Genomic DNA, 27,062 nt, shown 5'->3' with positions numbered 1-27,062 from the left:
AATACCAGTGCGCATCGCTTGGACAGGCTTTTATGGTGGCTTAAACACAGTGCCAACATCACTGGCAAAGGGTTCAATACAAAGGGTATGGAGAGGGTTGTTCAAGTCCGTTTCCCTGTCATTCTATCCCATTTGCAAAATCAGTTTTACAAATTGGGAAGACAAAGTGACATTTCGTCGGATGAGTTCTTTAATTAAACTGAGTGGTCTTTTGGATGTACCTTGGCTGGTGCTTCAGTTTCTCAGGTTTGGAAGGCAGAGTCACAGTTTCTGCTGGTGTATCAATAAGAGGAGCAGCTGCTGGTGCATCACCAAGAGGAACATGTTCTTTAATTTTACGAAAGGTTCATCACTTCCAGCCCGTGGTTGAAAATTAAGCATGTAAAATTAGGATGTCCTGTTGAAATTCCTCTGAACTGAACTTGTTGGCTCGCTAGATCTGTATGGGTTTGGTGTTCTCCGTTCAAGTTGCGTTGACATGCCCTAATTGTATATGCTGTTCCGTGTTACATTAGCTTGCGGATTGCTGTGGTAGACGTCAGCACATCTTGTTAGATGACCTACTTACCGTGTCATGTGGAGCGTGGAGGATGTTTCTATGAACTGAAAGTTTGATAACCTGTTGTTAGTTTTTGCTTCTTATTAGGGATGTGTGGTTATGTGCAAGTCCGTTACTGGATTTCCTGCCTGGTTATGTGCTTTCTGTTTAGTATATATGATGAATTTGTTTGTTGCGGGAAAGGATGAAGAAAACCATTGGTCCGTGTTTCTGATTATCCGTGACCGACAACGATGTGTTGTTTCAAACTGATCCCAGTCTGCGAAAAGTGTATTCTTTTTGTGCCTTGTTTGGACGTTGCTCTTACTTAGATACCTCACTGTATTTACTTTTGTGTATCTGTCTGCTCCTTGATTTTGTTTTTCCTACCGGTCAAATCGCTATGATGAATCATGAAAATGTAATCGCATGTCAATTGCATTGATGAGAAGATATTTCATGTTCTGAGCAGCGGTGTCCTACTTTACAGTGATTATTCACTGGTTTCATAATTTCAACCCAAATGTTTCTGGCTACTTCCTCAATCTAACTCTTTTGGAAATGTTCCCTGCAATTAGTACATGAGTCGTATAGGTCTGCTTAATTTGTATATGTTACATGAGTTTGCAATCCGTTTAAATACCTTTTTGGCCTGCTTCCACTGTCGAGGGTCAAGTGATGAGTAACAAAACTGCAACAATATGATGGGAGTAATAATACTCCTATGATTCTTAAGTATTTTAAGTCTTTGATGATCCCTCTTTTATTATTTTTGGAAGTTTGTTTTTGGTCAATTTTTTCCTTTGTGACTTGCAGACTTCAGAGGTGCCATGCAATGAGAATATATTTCATGCCCTGCGCAGCACCATACTACTTTATTCTGATTGTGTCACTGTTACTCTATTTGAATTTTTTCAGCATTTAGTATTTGGCCCTCATTGTGCTGCAACTGTATCTGTTTTGCTTTATTTCTTTGAAATTAAACTGCAACAATATGATGAAGTTAAAATTCTTTAATGATTCCCAAGTATTTATGTCTCTGATGATACCTCAGCATTTTGTTTTGTATTCTATTTGCAATCTATCTTCTGGGAAAAAAAAACTAATATCTGTTTCTGTTGTAACTTTTGCTTTTACATGTTTTTTCCTTCAAGTGTTCATCTAATTGGTTTAGGTTTGCAATCCAGTTGTCAAGCATTAAAGCTAACCTTGCTATTTGTTTACTTGGTTGTTGGATTAAGCTGTCTGATTGCACTTCCTATATAGTTTGGTTATCATGTCTCCAATCCTGGATGTTAACATGGTGGTTGCATCAATTCAGATAACTGGAGTGTGAAGGCCATCAGGCGCAAGACCATTGGAACAGGAAGGATGAGGTACCTGCGACACCTGCCTCGCCGTTTCAAGAGCAACTTTGGGCATGGAAAATATCGATTTTCTTTGGTGAAGATCGGAGTGTGGCTACAAATTGATAACTTGTTTACTTGAATCCATGGACCGAGGCTAGCCCCAAGAATAGTGCCGCCGCTGCTACTGATAACCTCGGAAGCTAGAAGTTGGGAACTTTTTTGGTTGAATTGTACTCTGCCTGAACTCCGTAATACTATGAAAGCACTGGTTTGCCGTACTTTTAAATTAAAGTCAGACGAACATCAGAATTCGTTGTTCTGGATTTAGTAGCAGCGAATGGTTTTCTGAGCAATTTACTATGAAAGCTCTTTTGCGTTCTGTCTATCGATGGCTAGCCGCCTGTCATTTGCAAGGAGCTTTAGTATATATACTTCAGCCAGATTTTTGCAGATGAACTGGTGGTACTCCGATCGAATCCAAGCGCCACCACTATCGCCAAATGATTTGTCTCTGCGTTGTTACCAGTTTTTGTTTGGTTGCGTTGGATATCGTATTAAATTTTGTTTACGGTGTTTGGTTGTTAACACCAGTGGTAACGCGTGCTTATAAAGGACACCGCACGCTTTCAGCTAGCGATCCAAGCATGCTAGCGATAGACTCCGCTAGACTAGGTGGAGGTGGGAGGTCCTGCAGCCGCAGCGGCGGTGCGATGGTGGCGCGGAAGCTCCGGTCGAAACGGCGGCCAAACCCTGGACAAGGACCCGAAATAGAGCGTCTACGCGACCTCGATCATCTCCTGCCCCTGCTCACATCCCCGGAGCAAAGCTCAAGCGAGTCCGCCCCACCGGCGGCCATGGCCGCAGCGCGCACTGGCTAGTGTTGGGCGTTCCGGCCACCCTAGCCAGGCTCTCCTGCAACGGGAGCGCGCACGAGCTTCCATGAGCTCCGGTGAAATCACCCCTGCAGCTACCTTGAGCGGAGAGGGCCGGGAAGGGGGGTCTCACCGTGGGGGTGTCGACGGCGGCTGTTGGAACAGGGGAGGGTCGGCGGCGACGCTTGGGTCGATGACGTCGGACGAGAGGCTGTCGGTGCTGCTCATGAGGTTATTACGTCACGGTGTGCGGGAGGAATCGACCGGCAGAGGCTCGACGGTGACGGAAACGGCGACGAGGTGTGGCGGCGAACTGGGCGGGAGCAAGAAGAAAGGATGACGATGACGCCGGGCGCTGTGAATATTTGAATCCTTCACCGTTATCTCCATGGCTAGCTCTGTTGTTATGCCGGATGTTGCACAGAATGCTAGCTTCGGACTCGAACTCACGCTCCCGCTTCTCGTCCAGCGACCCAACACTTCGTATCTGCTTCACGGCCACCACCCCTGTGTTGCCGTAGTCGAGTTTCCACTGAGGGCTACGCCCAAATTTCATTACCGAAAAGCAACGAAATTACAGAGTTTGAGAGACACACCATAGTTCGCAAAAGCACCCTAGGAGGAAAGGTTCACAGGACCTTTCCACCTGAGAGGGAAGAAAACAAGCCTACTTATTACATGACCGATAACTAGCAAAGTGCTAAACGTTTCACAGTCAACCAAACTGGATACAGATCCAATAAGACTCCAGAATTGCTTTCGGGGCGACACCATTCCTCCAGCCTTCCAGACTTGTTTTGGGACAGCACTTTTCCTCCCTTCACTGCAGCAGTACCATCCCCGTGTCGTCGGCTGTTGCTTCATGTGGGTGAAAGTGCATCGCTGTCGCCTTCGTCGCATCAGCACCAGCCTAAAGGATCATCCCTTCCTCTAGCTTCTGAAGACCTGCCCAATAAGAAATGAAAACAGCTGCTGAACATATAATCTCAGAAGGAGATTTGACTTGTTTTTTTTGTCAAAGCAAGCAGCATTTCTGGCTTTCCAGAGAGCCCAGCAAATTGCTGACAACCCTGTGTTGCCGTTGTGCCGGTTGTTGTATGTGACGCGGTAAACATGCCCTGAGCCACCGCTGCCGACGAGGTTATCTTCAGTTAGTCCCTGCCGCATGTCTGCGGCCTCGAAGTTCAGAGCTTGGAAAGCTGTGATTCGCCAATCATCCTCCTTTTCTTTCACGAACATGAGTGCAGAGGTGCGGATGCAGTTCATCGTTACGAGGCAACCATTATGGATTTGCGAAACACCCTCTCCAGTCGGTGTCCTTCCGCTTTCTACACGATATATTCTCTTTGGAAATGAGACCATAGTAGCAATAACAACAAGGTAGCATAATCCAACAAGAGCACCGGTGGCAACAAAGGTGATGACTACAATATCGTATGCCCTTCTCGTACGAGTGTGATTATTGTTCCCTGCATGATTTTCAAGATCAGTATTCCCACCAATATCTATTTCCACATTTTGGCGGAAGTGAGGGACAAACCCAGAGAGATTATTATAAGAAAGCACCAGCTGTGCCAAGCTTTGCAGGCTCCCTAGTGAAGATGGAACCTCACCATACAGGTTGTTGTATGAAATATCAAGAATCTCTAGTTCATTTAAAAAGCTAAGATCTGAAGGAATAGATCCACTGAGATGGTTGTGACTAAGATTAAGAAAAGTGCTTAAAGTCGTTGGCATTTTTGGGATTAATTGTACCAGTCAGAACATTATACCCTAGATTCAGCTCAATTAGAGACATGGATGAACTGATTGAAATTGGAATGACACCTTTGATATTATTGCCTTGCAAATCCAAGGTGGAAAGCTGTTGCAGCTCGAAAATTCCACTTGGTATAAATCCAGTTAATGAATTGTAACTAAGATTCATTGTGTTTAGGCTTCTTAAATTAGAAAATGTACTTGGGATAGGTCCGCTTAGAGAGTTGTTTTGAAGCTTCAGAACTACCAGCTTGTCAAGGCTATTGATGGCATCAGGAACTGGACCCTGTAAGTCTGTAACTTATTTGATGCCAGACTCAACAAAGACAAGCTCTTGCATTTACTAAGCTCCGCAGGTATATTTCCCGTCAACTGATTGCCATCCAACTCAAGATAAGCCAAGCCCACGCCATCACAAATTGAGCGCGGGATGTTCCCACTAAGCCTGTTTCCACCAAGCCTCAAGCGGTAGAGGCTTCGAGACAAATGGCTGGGAATTAGTAGTCCCTTCAAGCATGTTACAATCTGCAAACCCATATGCGAGAGGAAATTTGGGGGAATCTTCCCACTGAGCTTGTCATAACTCAAATCCAACATCCTGACATGATTGGCTATACGACTGGGAACTGCACCTGTGAAGTTGTTCTGGTTAGCTGCAAACCGAGAGAGAGTCATCACGTTCCAGACTCTCTGGTATTCTCCCACTCAATCTATTTCCTGAAAGAAGCAAAATCTCGATCTTGGAGAAATCTCATGAATTTATCTGGGACAGTACCAGTTAGATGATTCTGGCTGAGATCTAGCAGAGTAAGATTTCCATATTTAAACACACCTGGAGGAATTGTGCCGCTCAATTGATTGCCAGACAATACCAACTCCTCCAAAGAGCTGGCCATACTGACAGAAACATCACCATTCAACTTGTTGGAACTAAGATTCAAGCTCCTCAATTTGGGGAAAGAACCAAAGTCTGAGCTTAAATTTCCATCAGTAAAAAGATTGAAGGACAAATCAAGAACCTCCAACTGTGGGAGACCCGAAAACTCACTGAGCCTGTGAGATAACTGGTTGCTGCTCAGATTAAGTGACAGCAATCCTTTCTTCATGTGGCAAGAAGTGGTGGAGAATTTGTCCCCCAAATCGGTAAAGTTATTTCTTGAGAGATCAAGGGACAACAAGGTGTCAAGAAGGCATAAGGAGGCAAGGATGGAGGGGTTGGATATGCCATAGTTGGATAAAGTGATGTTGGTCACGACCAAGGAAGAACTAGACCCAGAGCGTGAGCAGGAAACTCCAGCCCAGTCGCACGAATTTGAGAGATTCATCATGATGGCCTCCTGCGCCTTGTCAGGTTGCAGGGAAGACGATGCATCCACGGCGGCCACCGACTCATCGTGAAACAAGGACAGGAGTGGTACTAGCAGCAAGAAGCGGCTGAGGGCACGGGGACAGTACCTCCTGTACACCATGGCCATCGGATTGAACCTTGTTGTATCTCGGCATGCACTTGATTTCTTCGCCTCTTTCCGTCGCCCTTAACTCCTGTGCCTCCTGCTGATCTTCACCGGCTCGAGCAAGGGGGAAAAAGATTGGTACCTTTTTTTCTCTCCAGGATTTGGGATACTCTATAAGTTGGTGTCCTTCAGCTGGTGAGTGGGCACTACGGTTACCACTTCTTATACTAGGCCTGCTTTTTTAATAACATAGCACAGTGGATTTAGATATACATTATTCTCAAAAAATCTTTGATGACAAAACTAACCACACAACTTATATTTTACCTAACTGAATAATGCAAAATATCAGTGTCAGTGTACACAAACCTAGTACATCAATATAATCGTTCAGGCCAGCTTATTGCCTGCCGTAGCCCCTTCAAAAACAAATATCATTGTCAGTCAATAGCTTTCGTGGTGTTCTCCTCCGCCCAGTCATTGGGTTGGGTCCAGGGTTGACTGACTGACGTACTGCATCATCTATTCCTATCTACTAACAGAGCTAACTCTGTGCTATGCAAGATCTTCCATGAAAGCTGCATACACATAGGCTTACTTGTATAAGCATCGGCTTGTCGCTTTTACTTACTTGAGAGTTGAGACAGGGGGCGAGAGCGCGCACAGCTTCACCTTCGCAATGTTGAATTGGCCTCGCGACGGGAGGAGCGGGGCCCACCGGCCACGTGCTGCTGCTGCTCTTTTTCTTTTTTTTTCCTTTTCAATTATTTTCTCAATGCAATTTGTACGGAGCAAATATTGTCATACGTATAAATGCGTATAAATTATATGTATAAGTTGCTTAATAACATTTTCATAACTTTTATGAATAACGTTACGTTACGTGTATAAGTTGTGTATATCAAACTGCGTACAAACTTAATCATATAAGTTGTTGTTAGGGAAAAGTTATACGTACAAATCATGTGTATAAGTTATAAATTACCAAAAATGAAAGTCGATGTTGTTCTTTTCAAAATTGTACGGAAAAATTATACGCTAAGTTCTGCACGCTATCCAAGTTGTGCTAAAAAATTTTCTTGTAAAAAAATATTATTACAAAGTTATACATCAAAATTATATGTATAAGTTATAATATTTAAAAATAGAAAGTTGCGGGATTTAAATTTTTTAAAAAATGAAAAGTTTAGGGAAGGTGGGGCATGTTGGGATTTGATGGCGGGGAAGCGCAACGCAGATTGCTGGCCGGGGAACACCGTTGAAACTGCGTTGCCAGCCCAGTGACGCGGACAGTTGCGGCCCGCCGAGTGACCGGGTCCAAATCCAACCTCTCTGGTTGGGTTTTAGAATTTAGAGTCGTTCTGCGAATTTTTTTTATTTTTTATTTTAGCATTTTGCAAAAATATATACTTAAATAAAAAAATTGCAAATCTAGATCTATACCGCCATTTGAAACGGCTATAGCCAGATGAAATGGCGGAAGGGGTACCGTAGCATCCTTACCGCCGTTTCAACCGGCGGAATCTCCCACCACTCGGCACTACACTTTCAAAAAATTATAATTAATTCATATCAATTCGGATGGAGATAAACTTTATATGAAAATTGTAGATCTCGACGAGATATACAAATTTGTGGTTGAAACTTTTTTCATTTGATGTCATATTGATACTTAAATAATCGACACAAGTTTTAGATCTAAAATTCAAATTTTAGATCTGAAACTGTGCAACACACTTTCAAAAAATGATAACTAATTCATATGAGCTTAGATAGAGATATGTTTTATATGAAAATTATAGCCCTCGACGAGATTTACAACTTTGTAATTCAAACCGTTTTCATTTGGAGCCATTTAATTGCTCAAATAATCGACACAAGTTTCAGAATTGAAACTTTTATCAATTATTTGAACACCAATATGACATTAAATGAAAAAAGTTCCGACTACAAAGTTGTATGTCTCGTCGGGATCTACAATTTTCATATAACATTTATCTCCATCCGAGTTGATATGAATTAGTTATAAATTTTTGGAAGTGTAGTGTCGAGTGGTGGGAGATTCCACCGGTTGAAACGGCGGTAAGGATACTACAATACCCCTTTCACAGTTTCATCTGGCTATAGCCGTTTCAAACGGCGGTATAGGTCTAGATTTGCAATTTTTTGTTTGACTATATATTTTTGCAAAATGTTAAAATAAAAAAATAAAAAAATTCTCGGTCTGCGAAGTGTTTCGTGTACGTTGAGGTGTTCCATTTGTTTGCTACGGAGTACTCCTAGGAGATAACGAAGAAGCGTGATGCAAGAATTTTCCGGTAGAAACGAACGAGTACCATGTCCTTAGCTGCAAAATCTGGATGGCCGAAAGCATAAATTGAGCAGTTGTGAGTGCTAACATGGTCAAGGATATGTGAAGCAGGCATGCAAAAATACACTATCAGAATCAGACATATGAATATTTGTTATCAAAAAAGTTGACACTGCATTATCAATAAAGTTGTGCTATATTGAAGTAAAAGTGAACAGATATAGAGGCCCAATAATAACTTTACATATTTAGTAGCAAAACCATTTGGTAATAATCAATGGCATGCTGGCACTGTACATTAGCACAAGCAGTTCGCACAGAGTGCTTCAGAACCCAGGCAAGGCAACATACTGCTCTTTCTACCACGTAGATGCAACTGTGGGAGACAAGCTCTAGCTTGGTTGCAGAGAAATCACTTTTACCAGCAAATATCGACTCAACTGCAGGTTCTGAACTCTGCACGGTAACCTTATTTCTCAGAAAATAAACAGAGGAGAGCATAAATCATTGCTCCTCTCTACGATCTAACAACACAACATATATGCAATTGTGTCGAACATTATGACAAAGAAATTTCTGCAGCTAAAGAAGAAAAGTATTTACATACAGGTACAAGGACCAGCTTGTTAGTTAAAGAGAAGTCACATGAATTTGAAGGCCAAGGAGCACAAACTTGCTTATTCTATGGCTAGTGCAGGTGCTGTCACTGGTGAACTTTGAAGTAATATCACATTCCATCCATGGAATTTCTGTGATTTGGAGAATCAGGTGGAACAATCATCAAGCTCTCGCAATATGACATGTCAAGAAGATCTGCTATATTTGACCCATGTAGCTCTTGTGATTCCGGATCAGCACTACTGCAAATGGCATCGGAACGATCATTGTTAGATAGGTGATTATACGCTTGAGAGAACCCTCTGTTAGGTGTAACTTCCAGCAAATTCGTTGATTCCTCTTTTGGCGGGGACCCTGGAAAACTTGCTGTGGCAGAAGAGACCTTTTGATCCCCGGAACTTGAAGAATTATATCTACCGATTTGCCCATCCACCTTTTCAGAGACATTGACTGAATGAGAAACATAACCTTCACCATGTGTAGAATCATAATCTTTTCCTTTCAGAGTACTTTCATTTCTTCCATTTTTTGCAAGTCCTTGTTCCAATATGGGCGTTACTGGCATATCTGGTGAAACATGAATATTTATGGATGAATCTTGACCACTCTTAATGGTACTGGAGCCTTTATTCTTTGTAACCAATGGAAATTGCTTCGGCAATCCTTTAACTAAATCTGACTTCATTTGTTTCCTCACAAGACTAGGCCAGTGATTTTTAATTGCTTTCCCTGTTCTGGAAGTACATAAGATAACCATTTGGAACATAGATAAAGTGGTTAAAAGTGCACTGAATTCTTACAAAGAGAAATGAATGGCAACATAAAAGAGCGAAAAAATAACCATAATTTAAAGTCTGAAAAGAAAAATTAGTAATGTCTGATAATGCAGCCTTATCTATATCTGGCCAGTGGCTAAATGATCGGAATGAGCATTATGGTCTATTTAATAGCAGGGTAGGTAGTATATAAACAAGCAGCACAGTACAAATTATTACTTTTTATTTTTGCAAGGAGCATGGTACAAACTGAATTCGAGAGGTTGCCATAATTTTTTTATCTTAGCATCTCGATCTCACCTCCCAGGAAAAAGTTTAGCCAGTTTACACCATTTATTTCCATGAGTTTTATGAGCTTGGATTAGTTTGATGTCCTCCTGTTCTGACCATGGCTGGTTGTTCACAGCAGGATCAAGATAAAACATCCATCTGCATCCTCAAATTTCATGAAAGTAAATCCTTAGTAGTTCCAAAACAAGATTTGAAAGGATGAAATTCAAAATGGAAAGCTGAATAAGGATTAAAATGTAGGTATCATCAAAACTACTAACTACAACTTTATGTTCTTGACTAATCAGTAATGAGGTGTATAGTGCAACTAGGTTTTGAAAATCTCTGCTCTTGGCTCACGAGGAACTTTCCATGTACTCTCTACACTTGTAGAACTCTTTTACGGTGCACAATACTAGGCTATACTAGTGTTTGAAAAGGACTACTATAAAAACATCCTATTGTCAAGATTAACTGTATACCACCTGTGGTACGGATAGTATACAACTATACATGAGTGGTACATTATCAAAATAAAGAGATTCAAGATTGATCTGCGTATATTGCTAGCAGGCCCCTTTTCCTAGGGTCGCACGCAGATCGAGATCATGCCTTTGGGTGAAAATCTTTCACAGACAGGGGCTGGCCAATGATGAAGCGTTGAGCACGAGCAGCTCACCCGACGGGGATCAAATGAGCTGCGGAGGGTATTTTTCTCCTCCTTGATCTCCGTGAAGCTAACAAATACATAGATCAAATACGAATGGAGTAATACACTATACTCCTGCTTATTTCCAAAGACACATGGGGGCATAAAAAAGTCAGTCACTGTTTGTAGATTTGCATTTTGACATATTACCACTGAAAACAGAACCATATTATCATTAGTACTGGCCCTTTTCTATGCTTACTAGAATGAACACCCTAAATGATTTAGTTATAGTAAAGAGTGACTCAAAAGGTGCCTTTTAGTAAAACAACGTGCTCTCAGGAAAACATACATAAGTTTCTTTTTTTTTGTGCTATAGAAAGCTGCAATGGTGTCTAATCAAGGCATCTCTTAGGTATTGAGTTAATACTTTTACTGAGTTTTGGAAGCTTCATCTGATACATATAACAATAGAGGTGTTGTAGCATAATATGGAAGTTGTAGGAGTCAATTTTCGAGTAAAGCAGGTTAAGACGCCAAACAACAAAGATTCCATTTAGTACTATAATTGTTTGACCGAACTAATTTCTATATAGTTGTAGGCATGATTGAACATGCTATAAAACAGTATAAATCATGTGCTGGACATTTCAGTATTTCATAGAGACCAATTCTTTGAGAAGCTGTGAAGCAATTCAATGTCCTGCATTCTGCAAAGCATGAAGTTGCATGCTTGTATCAGAAGGTAGCCATTCTGTGAGATCAATGCATCATGACGTCTAAAACAAGATTTTGCCTCAAGCGACTGTCTGGTTGCCTTTACTGACAGTAAATCAAGGGAATGCAACATGCAGGTATTGCTAGATGCCTTCAATGAGGCTGCAAAAGGATGAATAAACCAAAAGTGGTGGCTAGGCCAATCCATTTGCATTGGAATCAGAAAGCGAAGCAATCATACAATCTTTATCCTGTAAATTTTACCTCTCTCGGCATTGGTTTGGACTTCGACCAGTTATACCGCGTGCAACAGTTGACCAACTTTTTGAGCCATGAAGATTTACCTTTTGAATCAGATTATCATCTTCCTGGAATATGTTCAATATTGATAATTCAGTTAACACAGAACAGTAGAAAAATATAAAAAATGAAGGTAGCCAGCATGATCTAATAACTTTCCTCTCGAGACCATGTGTGCCTCCTCTTGAGTGAATTATATGCCTTGTGAGGCAGGAACTCAGCTACACAATAGAATAAAAAATTCAAGTGAATATGGATGTTGGAAAAACATAAATTGAGCAGTTGGGGTTGTTATATAGTCAAGATATTTGAGGCGGAATTTTGATCTGATTGAAAGAATGCAGAAATACACAATGAATCAGGCATGTGGACATTTATTATCAATAAAGTTTGCACTGCGTCATTACACTAGATGACTAGAAGCATAACTATGGAAGTACAAGTGAACAGATATAGAAGCTCAATAATAAGTTTTACATATTAAGTAACAAAATCATTTGGTAATAATCCATGGCATGCTGGCACAGTATATCATCACAAGCAGTTTGCACAGAGAGCTTCAAAACCAAGGCAATGGAATACAGCTCTTTCTACCACATAGATGAAACTGTGGGAGCCAGGCTCTAGCTTGGTTGCAGAGAAAGCACTTTCACCAGCAAATATCTACTCTTAATCTGACTAGTTGATTGATAAAGATAATCTGTTCTATCTCACTCAAAAAAGGCAAAACCTGGACATCTTCAATGGAACAGTCAAATGCAAGCTCTGAAGAATGTAACTAATACAATTTTGATCCATCCATGATCAAACTACAGTTACCTGTTCTTTTTTGTTCTTTATCCTTGAAGTGTTTAGAAGGCCTTCGGAGTTCTCCACGCTACATTAACAATTAAATAAATGGATCATGAGCATGAACAGCATGATTAGGTGAATGATAGAAGGCCTACAAAGCTGAACAAGGTGGTTCTGGTCTTGATCCACTCATGTCAGCTTTCCTTCAGTCACTGCAGACTACATTTCAAGACAGCAAAATACTGAAGTTCATGTTGCTTCACCTCGTCTGCAATCCAATCGATTTCGTGGGAGCAACTGGTGGATCTGCCAGAGCTCCTGCAGGAACAGGACAATGTGATAGTTAGCTGAAAGCTCCTGCCTCGGTTCTCTACTTCTCTGGATGGATTTCCGAACGCCGACACTGAGCTGAAGAACACTGTTTTTCCTGTCTGATGATCCAAGAAACAGGGGGCGTCGAATACAGTCGCTAAAAGAGCTCAAACGCTAAAGGACAAATGGGGCTAATCACTAATGGCGGCGACATCGGAAGGAATGATTAGTTGACTTACTGCTGCCTGGCGGCGCCGCCTCCGCTCCGCCGCATTACCGCCGCCGCCGCGTGCCCGCGTGCAGGCTCCTGAGGCGACCGGAACCAATAGCCCGAGCCGGCAGGACAGCACGGGAGAAATCAGCAGATGAGATCGAAAGAAGCAAGCGAGTGCGCCATTTGCAGATCGAGCATGCGCTGATCTTTGAACGGAACTTGCGTATCGAAGAGCGAGCAAGCGAAGCCAAGCTGTGATCAGGTGGGCGTTGGAACTTGGAAGTGGAGCATTGATGAGACAGGTCAGGGTGGGCGGTGTGAAGGCGTCGCCAACGAGAGGGCACGTCGGCGTCGGCGTCAGAGCCAGGCCCCTCCAGCAGCGTGCGGCGCAGGCCGGACCGTCTCAAGACTTCTGGGATGAGTAGCCCTCTCCAGCTGGGGCCATACACCTTGGGCTCGAAATCTATATACACACTAAAGCTCTGGTCCCACGTGGGACCCTTTCTAGGTTGGGAGCATCCTCATGCATCCGGGTCCCACGTGGGCCCATGCATTGTTCAGCAGGACCCTGAGACTCACCATCCAAGTGCGACTTGCATGCTCTTAAGTGGGATCCGCACGTTATTTGATAAGACTCATGGTACGGGTCATATACTTAAACATCCTAAGTTTGGAGCATCCTAACCACACGTATTCTTCACGTAGGATTCATATAGGATACACACACTATTCAAGTGGGATTAAGTATCACTTGCGTACTCTTCACTGGAATCCGCACATTGTTTGGTAGAACCTAGGTACATTGAGTGAGTGCCATAATTTTTTTAAAAAAATGAATTGCGGTTTTTTCTATTATTTGATATGGAAAGTATAAATATATTTAATTATTTCATATATAAAACTAATAACTAAACTTTGTATACCCTACTACTTTTTGAACTTTGTTTTCACTTCATATTCTCGTAAAATATGATTGAATTATTCATTCATCGATAATTTTATCTTTTATCCCTATCAGAATCAATAATCAGTGTAACATAGCACGTCAATCTATCAGCTATATCTACTAACACTCAAAGTTAGTAAATTACTAAGGAAAAAAGTTATACAATGCTCTAATGGTCATTATGATAAACAATTGTTTGAATTAAATATTGGATCCATGAATTTGATTTTAGATTGTGTTTTATCTATTTATTTGGTTCGATGCATCGACGTGATGCTACTTTAAACATAGATGCGCCAACCTGACTAGTTTGAGAGTATTCTTCAAGTGGCTTGTTTGGACGTGGAAATTCAGCCATATGACGGCCCTTTATCCCTAACAACTTTCGGAGGACTAAAAAAACAACTTTCACTTTTTTCAAAACACAATAATACATTACATAAGCATACGCTCACATAACGTGCATATACTCAACCCTACAATCACACACACAACTATACTCCTATGAGTACCTCACGCACGCATATTCAACACTATGAATACACGTACAATTCTACTCCCATGAGCACCTCTGAGAGACTGAACTGGCATATTCTCAAGGTTGACGAAGTCACCGCTTACGTCTTACTATTGACAGTCACATCACTTGCTACTGAAAAAATAGCATATGTTAAATCCTGAAATAAATCTATAAAAATGCGAACACCAATATTGAATCGAGGATTCGAACCACGGGGTAGTTCCACAACAAAAATCTTACTAGCTGAGCTCGGTTCACAACAACTTTCGATTTTGGACTGCATGGGTTTTATTTTCTATCCCATTCCAACAAAACTGTATTTCTTTGTTATTTGTTTTTAGTGCGTAAAACTCTTTAAGGATAATGTGTGCGTAACCTACCCATAAGAAATCTTATTAGCTGAGCTGCGGGTAAAACTTTTCCACCACAAGAAACCTGGTGTACGTAAAACTCTTCGAAGATGTGCGTACTCAGATGAGCTAACGAGTAACCAGTATTTCTTTGGTTACTTATAACTTTATAGATGATTATCACGAATAGAAATAATGTATATGCCAGTCATTTAATGACCATTTAAAATTAAGATACAATTACTACTCCTTAGTTGCCAAAATATACTATGAAAATTATATGTAACATACTTCACTTTTGTAAAATTCAATTAAACATTGCAATGTGATAGATACGTATAACATATACACGTTCTTCCGTAGGAACGCATGGATATATTTGCTAATAATATTATAAACAGGAGTGTTTCTTCCGTCCGTCGTAGGATCTAGGATAAGGAAAATTTATTAGTAACAAAAAGTGCTATTTCTAGCATTTCTAGAGTAGATGAGTGTTTGCGATCTAAGGATACAATTCAATATCAACAAATATAATGCTCAAAGTAAAGTGTTAGCATTAATTGAGCAAGAGAAGTAACCAAATTTTATCTCAGGGTGTCGATAACTTTCCGGTTATCCGTAATCCACGTTAAGGTGGATTCAAGGTTGGATTCAAAGTCCAACCGCTCCTCTGTTAAGGCACTGCTAGTTTGAGCTGGCTTGAACCCACGAACTGCTCCATACCTTCATTCCACTAGGGTTGCTCTTTACCACTCTAGCGAGGTGAGCACGAGAAACTGTCACAATTACAACTAGGACTCCATCACAGTCTTCTTGAAAGCTAGGCTCAACGATTACATAACCTTTAAACCATTTAGGAGGCGGCAAATGACGGGTATCTAGATTAGGGATACCCTAAACCATCGGTAAACCGCTTGACCTTGTCGCCTCCCAGAGACGTACCAAAGAATCCGGCCAGCTCCTTCTCCAAAGGAGAGAGAGCCGACTTGACTCCCTCCCCACTTCCGCCATTTGGGGTTCGCACCCCAAACACCTCAAAGCGAGAGGCCGGCGGTGGCGTCTCCGGCGAGTAGGACGCCGCATCGGAGCTGCTGCGCCCTCCGGTCTTCGATGGCTTCGGGATGTCAATCCTATGGGGTGGCTAGGCTCTCGCCATCTTCCTCGAGTGAATGTCGCCCATTGTCAGCCTTTTGTAAGGGCTTGTCCCACGCGCATGCGATTTTGGTGTCTTCCTTGGCGAGGAGACCGAGGAGCGCCGGCCTGGTTCGGCCGAACTGGGGGTTCGACCAAGCCCCCAGCGGCACTCCTCGCGCCCCTACTTCTCCCCTCGGGTGGTATGATGGCTAGGGGCTCGATCTCCAGTGCCTGGACCACCTCTATCGCCAGATCGTCGACAGGGGGCAATAGCATTCGTCGGAATGATTTCCCCGTCGAGATCAAAGGTCGAGCCTGAGCCGGCAAAGGGAACAAGGCCTTTGCCAGCCATGGTGGTAAGCAGGGTGTTGCTGGTGTGGATCTAGGTGGGTTTGATGGGGATGAGAGTGAAGTGAATGAGGAGAGGAGGAAGATGAATTTTAAAGGAGGAATTCCTCTCCTCTAGCTTTCAAACCCAACGGGACATCGAGGGATAAGTCAAGGGACATTTGAGGAGCGTCTGCGCGAGAGTGGAGAGGGGGTGGTGCTCTGCTGGGGCTCCTGTTGCTCGTGTGCGTGCGTGCAGCAGGGGGGAAGCAGAGAGAGTGGGCCTAACCACTATATGTGCCGGGACTTTAGTAAAAGCTAGGATAGAGCTAGGGTAAATGACATTGACCTTTGCTTAACTTCACCTTTATCTAAGTCGACGTACATTTCTATAGAGATCGTAGTGGTGGACTTACCTTAACGACATACCTTAGCCATCGCAGGCTATGGTTGCCCCATGTGATGATGGTGCGTTGATGATATGCATTGTGCTTGTGGTGGTGATGTCGTCCTCTCGATGCATTTCCTCCCTTGCTTCTCTCCGTCCTTGATGTATCTTCTCGTAACCTATAAGGTTAGTGTCCCAAGAATACCTGAAGGATAAACTTTCCTTATAAAGTTAAGTCATTTAAATATCAAAGGAAGCTTATGGTCTTGGGCATCTCCTAATAATCCCTTGCTCAACCACATGTACGTTCACCTTGCTCCATCAATTGGGATGGATGATAAAGTCTTGGCTGAAAGGTTAGTGCACAAAAACAACTACGAGCCCTGCATAGATATTAAGATAAAGCAGAACCAATACAACCACCCTAAAGGACGTCAATGATGGGAAACTCCTAGGTGATCATACGACTCGTAGTGCCTTGGCACAACGGATGACAGATCTCGAAGATATCTAGGATGAGCATGATCCTTGTGATGAATCAGGATGAATCTTCATGCTCATGGAATGAGTGGCTCGATCTCCGAATAGAACAACTCAAGAATGTTCATGGCCCCATAATGAAAGAGGACGTGTAACTCTGTGGGCCAAAAGATGATTCCGAGTTCAGGTCGTGAGGGAAATGAATTTCTTTCAACTCATCCCCTCCTTAGGTAGGAGAGCTTCGCATTTCATCAAGGATGAATGTGGTGGCAAAGAGATCCATCCTAAGCTTCCAATAGAAGTTCATTTGATATGAAGGGTGAACATAACTTCTATTGGGCATCAATCGAAATCAAGGAATGAGATGTGACTTTTGAATCACTTGATTTGATTAGCATCGATTGGTAATCGAGGATAAGGGTGTGAGTTTGGTTCACTCGATTTGATCAGCATGGCCCTATGATCCCTTGACCAAGAAGGATAAGTCAGATGGACTATGATGTGGCGGTCAATGTCAAGGCATATTCCTTGGTGTATTTGAAACACCTTGGATGTTACTTTGACATGGAACGAAATGGGCTTTTCTTACTGTATCTCTTATGGGAAGTTGTGATTGAAACAGTTGAGTCATTGAGAATGATCCTCCTCTTCCAACCACTCCTTCCTCAACCTCCCTCGAGACATGGTCTCGAGGAAAGTTCAGAAGGAAGCACTGTAAGGGAATCTGGGGGTAGGATTCGCACGAGGCGCTCTTTCCCAAAGATTCCTGCTATTCAGGAAAGGTACCTTCAGTAGAGTTTTAGATATAGTCGAGAAGAAAGCTTGAACTCTGCTGACGATAGTCCTTGGTTGCTCAATGTGCTCTCCTTCTGATGGGGCATTGTCATGCAGATCGACTAGGGGAGTAGTTTCTCTGATATGCTCCAATATTTCCTTCCCTTCTATCAGATCCTTAAGAAAAAAATGAGCGTTCGGAGAGGGCATCAAGTTGCAGGACAGCATCCTCCAACAATCCTAACCAAAAGTGTTGTAGCAACACGTGGTCGGGTATGGATAAGACTGGGCAAATCTCCGTAAGAGTATAGAAATGAGCCCATGCTGCATCTAGTGATTCCTCCTCTCGCTGCTTGAAGCAGAGGACCTTTACTTGCAAAGAAGTGATGCGAGATAGTGGAAAGAGGGAGGAGAAAAATCTAGCCCTCAACTCTTCTCAATTATCGATTGCACTCTCCTCTAAATGAAGGTACAACCTTCTCGCTCTCCCTAAGAGGGAAAACGGGAAAAGTTTCCTCTTAAGGGCATCTTGTGTCAAGATGGATATTCTCTGGCAAGAACATAAGTGCTCAAACTCCCGCAGGTGATGGTAGGTGTTCTCATAGCTTAACCTCGAGAAGGAATTTTCCTGAACTAGTGCTATGAGTGAGGGATGAATCTCGTAGCCAGGTGAGGAATTGTGTTCCTGAAAGGATGACTCTAAAGACTCACCCCAAAGGGTCGAACGGTGTGTACGAGGATAACCTTCCATGGATAGCGGGGGCAGAGGTAGAAACAAAGAAAAGCAAAAATATACGAGAACCACTAGGTTCGTAGATAAACAGCAACCGTTCCCCGACAACGGCACCAGAAAGCTTGTTGGGTATTTTAGCTATGCGCGAATGAATCCGCAAGCGCACGGATACCGTTGTAGCTTTCACCTTAGAGTATTCTAAGTGTATCAAATCCAAGGTAACGTGTGTATATACCTACGACTCTAGTATCCAAGGACAACCATGACACGGTAGGCGAAGGGTAGAGAGGATTCCTAAGATTAGTACTTGAGGAAAGTTTAAGGTTGATCTCTTGGTTAATGATACTTGCTTCAGGCACTGGCTTACTCCTGGTCTGCCAGGCGACTCTGGGTAGCAGCTCTACGGACCTTAGTCACCAGCAAGGTACATGTGTGATTATTTGAATAGAAAATTGTTCCTGACATGCAAGGCGAGACCCGTAGGGAAAAATTAAAATCAAGAACCACAGGAGGTGATTGGGAGAAGAATGAGCCAGAGCTTAGCAGCCATGTTCCTGGAAGAATGGGATTAGGAACGTGAAATGAGGAACGTGATATGTCACTTACGAAAGGTTTTTACATAAAATTGTTCTCGTTCCCAGAATGTAATTGTTCCCGAAATAATGTTCCCGGGACGAGGAACATGGCCACATCCCACGTTCCCGGCTGCTAAGAGTAGAGTCTAGCCCTAGTCATGCAGAGAAATATCTCCCTCGACGATCCAATTCCCGTCTCAGTAGCCGGTGCCCAGTCCCAGCGGAGGAGGAGATGAAGCAATTAGGTGCTCCAATAACCTAATAAGTGATGCTTACGAATAATGTATGCATTTTTATTTTTATTTCTATTATGTGTTTACATAAATATAATATAATTTATATATATCCATGTATTGGTGTTTTTTAAAAAATAGCGTATCGGAGTATCGCCGTATCATGTATCCATATCGGGGTATCCGTGTAACATAGATTTTAATTAATTCATGATGTGTTATGCAAACACCAAATCTTTCTGATGGAACATGGAGAACAAATTCTTCATGTACATGAATGAGTGAAAGAGTATAAGTATAGATAAGGTGGGAAGTAAATTGAACGAGTTTTAACATCTCTGGTGACTTTGAAAACATGAGAATCTTATGCCCATCATTGATCAATTTAGGTTGTAGCTGAATAAATTTAGGTAAGCATTTTTAAATAACAATGTATATGAATTAGGAAGGAATTTGTAACACAAACTTTCCACAAAATATAAAATGAAATCTAATCTACTTGATCTGAAGTTATTTGGTTCACCATCTAAACAGAATGTATTTGAATGATGATTCATCAAATTATTTTTAAGTTGGTGTGAAATCTTTTATGTAGAGCAAGGATCGTCGTCATCACTTGGCAGAACCAGACATGGGTGCATCGATATTCCTTTAGCAATCTATATATAGAGAAACATGTCAATGAAATTCGTGTATCCAGAGAATTAGGTGGCGTTTGGTTTGCTTAAATGTATCGTAAATCCGATTACACCTGGTAAGCAATAACATTCCGGCCGTTTGTTTCTAACAACCCGTAAACAGTTAACAGCGTAATCAAATCCCAGCCTATACAAATCTCCTACCGCTGCTGCTACTCCGTAATCAGAAAAGGGATGTGGTGCCGCTCAGCTCAAGATGAAACGAGATGCCAGGCCGCGCACGTCGCCGCCACCTAAGGCACTGACCACGTTGCTCTGACCTCTTCGAGTCACCTCCGCCGCCGTCGGCAGTGGCCGATGACGCGGCGGCGACGGCGGCGAGGACGCCGGCCGCCTCCTCCACCTCAATCTTCTCTACTTTCTTCTCGACGCGTCACCACCGATGACCATGCTGCTCTGGCTCAGCGACCTCTTCATGTCATCTCCGCCAGTGGTGACAGCTGCCGACAATGCGACGACGACGATGTCGGCCGCTGCTTCCTCCGCCTCATTCCCATCTGCTTTCTTTTCGATGCACCGCCGCTTATGACGCCAGCTGCTCCAACTTCTGCTCGAGGTCGACCTCCTCCTTGAAGCTCCATTTCCTCGTGGCCGCAGCATCCTGGAAGGCTAGGCTATCGGTCTGTGAGCATCCTGGAAGCTCCGTTTCCTCAGTGAGCAGTGAGCGCACGGCAGAGGTACAGAACAGCAGGCCTGACCAGCAAGATGCAAGGAGAGAAACGGGGGAACGAGATGACGATGGCAGGTGGGTGGTTAGAGATGCAGGTTTATATTCCCTTTACAGCGTGCGAACCAAACAAAGCGAGCCATCTGTTTCATTGTTAACGTTACCGCTGGTTTCTGATTACATTTGCATTTGCGTTACATTTTTGAACCAAACAGCAGCTTAGAGTAAGTTGACAAGGCTTACCTTTCATCCTTCGAGGGCATAGCCACGCACCCTCAGTGTATCACTGTATCATCATCAACTAGGGGTCTCATAGAATTTTTGTTGTATAGAAGATAGTCAGAAAGAAAGAAGTGAAGTGTAGCACAACCGTTTACATTTGGAATACTGGAATGGGAGCCCTCACGCTAAACTGGGAATCAGACGGGTCCGATCCACTAGAACAACAAAATTAGAACTCAAATTTAGACATCAGCTGCGGCTCATCTAGCAATCAATAAAAATACATGGACCTGCAATCGAGGGGCCAGAACCTTTGGTAATAAAATAGAGAAAATTGTAATTATAGGACGCGAAACAATACGCTTCGCTATTATAGGATTCCAAACATCGACTTCGCTAAAACAACCCTTAAAACGTTGGCACTTTGTTGTACATGACATTTGATCTTTTTAATCACTTTTCTCAACTAAAATACATGTATTTGGCCATGATGTGACCGTATTGCCCTTCCGAGGACGATGTCCCTAAGCTCCTCAACCTCGTCCTCGTAGAAGGTGCAGCGCTCGTCGGCGGTGTGGCGCTGCTGGCGGGCCTCGATCTCGAGCGCGGACTTGTCCTTCTGCAGGCGCAGGATCATGGCCATGGCCTCCTCAGCCGTCGACGCCACGGCGCACGCTCCTTCTCGAGCTCCCGCTGCAGCTCCACGCGCGCCTCGGCCTCCTCCTCCATGCCGACGGCGGCCCGCTCCTTCTCCTCCTCTGCGGCTTCCTCCTCCAGGTGGTCGGCGGTGGTGGGGCCGGCGAAGGGGAAGCAGGTGCGGAGGGTGGCATGGATGGATGCGAGGGTGCGGGGCGGGTAGCGCGTGAGGAAGGCGAGGAGGCAGGGGAGGTGCGGGCGCGCGCAGGTTCAGGGGAGCGGGAGGCGGAGGAGGGTGAGGGCGCGGGTGAAGGCGGCGGCGAGTGCGGCGAGGCAGAGGTAGGCTCAGGCGAGGGCGAGGTCGAGGAGCAGCCCCGCCAGGGACCGCGCCGTCTAGCGGGCGCGCAGGGCCGTGGTGCCAGGGCATGGCATGGTTATATGGCAAAATACATGTATTTTAGTTGAGAAAAGTGATTAAAAAGATCAAATATCATGTATAATAAAGTGCCAACGTTTCGAGTTTCGAAGATCGTTTTAGCGAAGTCGATGTTTGGAGTCCTATAATAACGAAACACATTGTTTCGTGTCCTATAATTGCAATTTTCTCAATAAAACAAGCTCAACTGCGCGAGCATACATACAAAGCGGTGAGTGGGTTCGGAGCTACTCATGCAGGTTCGAGAAGGCGAGGTTTTGCTTACCTGAAGCAGCAGGGACGACCAACTTGCGGACGGGTTCTCCGATCCGGCTCACGGCACACCGTCCGAGCATGAGCGGAATCAGAGAGCAAGTAGCCGATGGAGCTTACCGGACAAATGGCGGCTCTCACGGCGATGGCCACCGATTTGCCCCCAAAACAACCCCTAGGACCTAGGTTTCGTGGGGTTTTGCGGGAATGAAGACGACGGAGGGGGGATCGATAAGGCGGAGACGAGGAGAAAGCTCGGGTCGGCGAGGTCGGTCTGGAAAAGTAGAGAGGAGGGGGGGCAAGGGGGGCAAAAAAGGTCATCAGGAACTCTGGGGGTCGGTTTCCGTGCGCGCCGCGCCGTTTCACCAGGAGGAGGAATTGGGTTGGGTCGGGCTTCTACAGGGCCACAAGCGAGTTCCAGTCCAGCTAAGCGATAGAAACATTACAGCAGATATAAAAATTACGGTGCTGCTAGGGTCCGGATGCCCAATGAAAATTCATCAGATGCTCTGACAAAACATTAAAATTATCTAATGCAACATCAACTATCACTATTTATAATATGAAAAATAGTGTGTAAAAATACGTCATTCGACTCTAGGATAGAAAATTTCCGCCGCAACATGAACACTATGTTTCATGTAATATTCATTATGAAACTGGGAGAAATAATAGTTGCAACATCGATGCTTAACTATTGCGACATATGTCGGAGCGTCCGATTTTTTTATCTGTTCTGTAAAAATTATTAATTAGGAATGAAAATTGTTGTTGGCAGTTATAGGAAGGATGAGAAGGGAAGGGAGGAGCCCGGTTGCTACAGTGGCGACGGTGCCCTCGGCAGTCGTGGAAGAGAGAGAAGGGTGGGGCTGATCTGGGCACCGTCGAGGCAAAAAGGGCTCGTGTTGCAATATGCCACAATAACGCACCTGGATTGATTCTCGAAGAGAAACTAGATCACTTCTTGCGAGCATAATGGCTGAGCTTGAAAACTGGCTCTTATGTTTCTTGGTTCTCTTTGCTAGCTTGCAAGATTCAGATAATTTGTTCATCCTCTCCCAAGTCTGTACTTGTTCCAAAGTTGCAGCCTTCAGGACCTTGTTCCAAGCATTCTCAGAGCAAACGCACGGTGAACCGAATGATAGTGCTGATGTTATGCCTCTTGCTACGAATGAACATTCCACAGTCAAGGTTAGAATGCATGTTCCTCATCAGGATGCAGGTGTTTGATTAAGTTAGGCAATCCTTGAACAAGCTGGAGTGCTTACTCAAAGGAATATGCGCAGGCTATTGAAGTCATTAACATTTTCAAATGAAACATCATCGTTACATGGACATGTTAATGGTGGATGCAAAACATAAAAAAATAAATTTCCCTTTCTAAATCGGTAATTTGCATGCGAATATGTGAACAATGCAGTATTTTACAATCAATTTGAATATCAACAGTCTCTCAGAGCTTCAGGGACATTACAGACATTTCTTATCAAACCAAATGCAGATCCGCTTACTATTCCTTAGCAGCCCTTACATAACTGATGGGACCAAAACTTCAACCCTCACAAGAATGAAAAGCACAGGGTAACTCCTTTAGGTTCATGCCAAAACTATACTTTTAAGGGATGTTTTTTGGTAGGTACAGCCACTAAAAACCAGTAGCAGTACAGTATGTTAAGTAATATAAATGCTACAGCACGGTCTGAAATTGACCTGAGCTCAAAACTTCAAATAGCCAAAAAAATGAATAATGTGATCCCGCAAGTTGCTATATACACACATGGACCCTAGTCCTAGCCAAGTTGCTAGGCTGGAATATAACAAAAACAGTATAACTTGAAGTGTACAGATCAAGCTTCCTAAGTGCAATCTTTACAATTCTGTAATGACTTGAAGATTACAGATCAAGCTTCCTAAGTGCAATCTTTACAATTCTGTACTATGAAGTCAGGTGGCAGATCGAGAATCAAAGATTAACACTTCAACAGAAAATCCATCAATGACATGCAATCTCGTAGCTTCAAAACAGCTGGGTAATTCAGATACGCTTACTATCTCTTAGCAGCCCTTACATAACTGATGGGACCAAAACTTCAATTCTCACAAGAATGAAAAGAACAGAGTAACTCCTTAAGGTTCATGCCAAAACTAAACTAAAAACCGTTTGCAGTACAATATGTTAAGTAATAAATGCTAAATTTCGCAACAAAATTTATAACAGGAGGTACATCTTTGCTATTATTGCATATGTTTCTTTCCGCTAAGATGAACAAATCGGGGATTCTCCAAACAGAAAGTAAATGTACCTGCTTCTTGTCTTATAGGATGAAAACACCCTCTTGGCAAATAGCTCAAGAAGCATCGATGAAAAGAAAGACATCACATCTTTCTTCAAGTCAAAAAGGAAAAAAATGGATAGTTTCCACAAGATGGCAGACCTTGCTAAGCACCCATGGCAACCCTTTTGCCCCTCTTCGACGTTGATGGCGCATTCTCTGCCAAGATCTTAGACAAAATATCTGCTTGCTTTGAGTACCCTTCAGATTTTAAGCTCTCCATCAAAGCATCACAACCTTTCTGATTGACAACACCTCCTTTGTTCTTGATCTTGCAAAGCATGGAGTACGCAGGCAGTGTCTTCTCCTCGGTGTACAGGGCCTCCAGAACTCTGTCATAGGTTGAGAAGCTAACATTAAAGTCCCTGTCCAATGCAAAATCAGCCAGCTTCTGCGCCTCCATCACTCTGTCATTCTCACAAAGGCCAACCAGCAACTTATCTAGATCAGGCATACAGCCATTTTCCACCATCAGATTCACACGACCGATCGCCTCCTCCACATGGCCCCTCATGAAGAGAGCTTCCAGTATCTTATGTGCCAAGTCCATGTTCTCAGTAACCCCCTTCTCTATCATACTCTTCATGACCCTGCTTGCAGTCTGAACACGACCACCATTGAAGAGCGCCTCCATGACAGACTTGAAAAGAGCTGGGCTCGGCAGGTGACCCTGTTGCATCATGCTGTCCAATGCTGTCTTTGCATCAGCTGCCTCATTCTTCTTCAGGAAGCTATCAACTAGCAGCGCGTGTGATTCAGGGTCAGTTGGGACCTCGCGGCGCGTCATAATGGCAAGAATCTCCTGAGCCGCCTCAGGCACACCTTCTTTTGCATGCCCACGGATAAGACTGTTGAATGCAACCTTGTCATCCACACCCTTCTTCATCAGCTGCCTGAAGAATGTCTCAGCCTTGGTGGTGCTACCGTTGTTGCACAGATACTCAATTACCGGGTTATAAGCCGATGCTTCAAGCACAGGACTCTTTGGGCTCAGCAGTGTGCCCTTCTCCATAAGCTCATCTAGCACCTCAACAGCACTGTCACACTTCCCGCCTGCACAAAGGCCTTCCATCAACACTCCATATTGTCTTGGATCCACGAGAACATGCTTGAACTGCCCGCTCTTCCGGTGCACCTCCAACGCCCCATCCAAATCCCCAGCTGTGCACAGCGTCGTCACAAGCCTCAGAAACACCGACTTGTCCTTAGGCGTGAGCCTCCGCTCCGCCATGTCATCCACTGCCTTCCGGGCCTCCGCCACCCTCCCCTGATCATCGCAAAGGCCTGGCATCAATGCAGCGAATGTCTTCTCGCTCAACCTCAAACCCTTCTCGCCCATCTCTGTGAACAACGCTACTGCCTCCTCCACCTTTGTGGCTTCAACATACCCCTTGATCATGACATTGTAGGAGACTGAGTTCCGTTCAATCCCCTCTGCAGTCATTTCATCAAACACCTTTCGCGCACTCTCCAGATCACCTGCCCGCACCCAAGCATTGAGCAGGGTGTTGTGGGTCGTCGCATCAGGCGTGACCCCATGAGCCTTCATGTCCCCAAACACCCTGACGGCGGCCTCCATCTTCTTGCACAGACCGAACCCCCAGATCAATGTGTTGTAGGTGGACAGGTCCGGCGCGACGCCCTCGGCGATCATGGCGTTGTAGATCCGCCTGGCCATGGCCTCGCGGCCGCGGCAGAGTATGGCCTTGAGGACGGCGTTGTAGGAGAGCGCGGTGCGGGTGATGCCGAGGTCGGGCATCATCCGGAACAGCTTGACGGCCTCCTGCGGGATGGCGGCCTTCCCGTATGCCGCGATGAGCGCGGCGAGCGTGGCCTCGTCGGGCGCGACGTTGAAGGACGGCATGGTGTCGAGGACGAGGCAGCGCGCGTGGTTGAGCATGCGGCGGGACGCGAGGGCCGGGACGATGAGCGCGAAGGTGTCGCGGCCCGGGCGGAAGCCTGCCCGGCGGTAGGCGAAGCGGAAGAACTGGAGCGCGAGGTCGGCGCGGCCCGCGGCGGCGGCGCCGGAGATGACGCCGTGGACGAGCGGCGCGTCGAGGGTGGGCGAGAGGAGGCGGATGGAGTTCTCGAGGCGCGTGGTCCACGGGCGGCGCCGGATCATGTGGAGGACCGTCTCGTGGAGGGGCTCCTCGCGGCGGGGCAGGTTGGCGGGCGCCGCCGCCGGCGAGGGGGCCGGGGCATCAGCCGGCGCCTCGGCGGTCGGGGTGTCGGCGGGGGTGGAGGAGGCGCATAGCGCGCGGCGGGCGGGAGGGGCGGGCGGGAGGGGCTTGCGGGAGAGGAGCGGGAGGTGGAGGGGGAGGTGGCGGCGCGCCATGGCTGCTGCGGAGGTTTGCGGCGCGGGGAGGAGGCGACGAGCGAGGGTTTAGCCGGGCTGGCTGTTACGGCGGAATCGGGGAGGGAGAGTGTG

The 27,062-nt window shown here is 44.7% G+C and overlaps 3 protein-coding genes and 2 non-coding genes across 7 annotated transcripts; 2 read left to right on the top strand and 3 right to left on the bottom strand.

The window, feature by feature from the left end:
- The first annotated feature begins 1,206 nt into the window (after positions 1–1,206).
- LOC117841841 (small nucleolar RNA Z199) lies at positions 1,207–1,295 on the top strand. Its single transcript, XR_004637419.1, has one exon. It is a non-coding gene; the product is annotated as a small nucleolar RNA Z199 (small nucleolar RNA).
- Positions 1,296–1,504: 209 nt separating this feature from the next.
- On the top strand, positions 1,505–1,586 carry LOC117841845 (small nucleolar RNA Z199). The gene has a single exon (XR_004637423.1). It is a non-coding gene; the product is annotated as a small nucleolar RNA Z199 (small nucleolar RNA).
- Positions 1,587–3,155: 1,569 nt separating this feature from the next.
- Positions 3,156–6,198, bottom strand: LOC117837227 (uncharacterized). The gene is given in 5 exon segments (XM_072290881.1): positions 3,156–4,508; positions 4,510–4,818; positions 4,821–5,199; positions 5,201–5,265; positions 5,267–6,198. Coding segments are annotated over 5 exon segments (2,298 nt in total). The 5' UTR covers positions 5,993–6,198; the 3' UTR covers positions 3,156–3,689.
- Positions 6,199–8,727: 2,529 nt separating this feature from the next.
- LOC117840022 (transcription factor MYB3R-5) lies at positions 8,728–13,139 on the bottom strand. 3 transcript variants are annotated; one of them, XM_034720481.2, is made up of 7 exons: positions 12,956–13,139; positions 12,668–12,722; positions 12,432–12,489; positions 11,768–11,833; positions 11,577–11,676; positions 9,977–10,105; positions 8,728–9,634 (listed from the first exon to the last, which is right to left on the bottom strand). In XM_034720481.2, exons 1-7 carry the CDS (start codon positions 12,988–12,990, stop codon positions 9,010–9,012), a joined length of 1,068 nt encoding a protein of 355 aa, XP_034576372.1. In that variant the 5' UTR covers positions 12,991–13,139; the 3' UTR covers positions 8,728–9,009. The 3 variants fall into 3 exon arrangements, with proteins under 3 accessions (XP_034576372.1, XP_072148650.1, XP_072148652.1); XM_072292549.1 differs by lacking the exon at positions 9,977–10,105; XM_072292551.1 differs by having other exon boundaries at positions 9,491–11,305.
- An 11,174-nt stretch (positions 13,140–24,313) lies between these two features.
- On the bottom strand, positions 24,314–26,984 carry LOC117857256 (large ribosomal subunit protein mL102 (rPPR5)). Its single transcript, XM_034739845.1, has one exon. It carries the CDS (start codon positions 26,967–26,969, stop codon positions 24,741–24,743), a length of 2,229 nt encoding a protein of 742 aa, XP_034595736.1. The 5' UTR covers positions 26,970–26,984; the 3' UTR covers positions 24,314–24,740.
- Positions 26,985–27,062: the final 78 nt, after the last annotated feature.

Source organism: Setaria viridis, chromosome 1 (assembly GCF_005286985.2).
Source record: "Setaria viridis chromosome 1, Setaria_viridis_v4.0, whole genome shotgun sequence".
NCBI lineage: Eukaryota > Viridiplantae > Streptophyta > Magnoliopsida > Poales > Poaceae > Setaria > Setaria viridis.
Note: the sequence above shows the minus strand (reverse complement) of the source record. Positions and strands in the feature narration are given on the sequence as shown.

Coding starts and splice junctions, on each gene's coding strand:
- LOC117840022 (XM_034720481.2), bottom strand. CDS start 12,990: ATGCGGCGGAGCGGAGGCGGCGCCGCCAGGCAGCA. Junction 12,490..12,667: donor TCGATTGGATTGCAGACGAG/GTGAAGCAACAT, acceptor TTGTTAATGTAG/CGTGGAGAACTCCGAAGGCC. Junction 11,677..11,767: donor CACATGGTCTCGAGAGGAAA/GTTATTAGATCA, acceptor TATTCCAGGAAG/ATGATAATCTGATTCAAAAG.
- LOC117857256 (XM_034739845.1), bottom strand. CDS start 26,969: ATGGCGCGCCGCCACCTCCCCCTCCACCTCCCGCTCCTCTCCCGCAAG.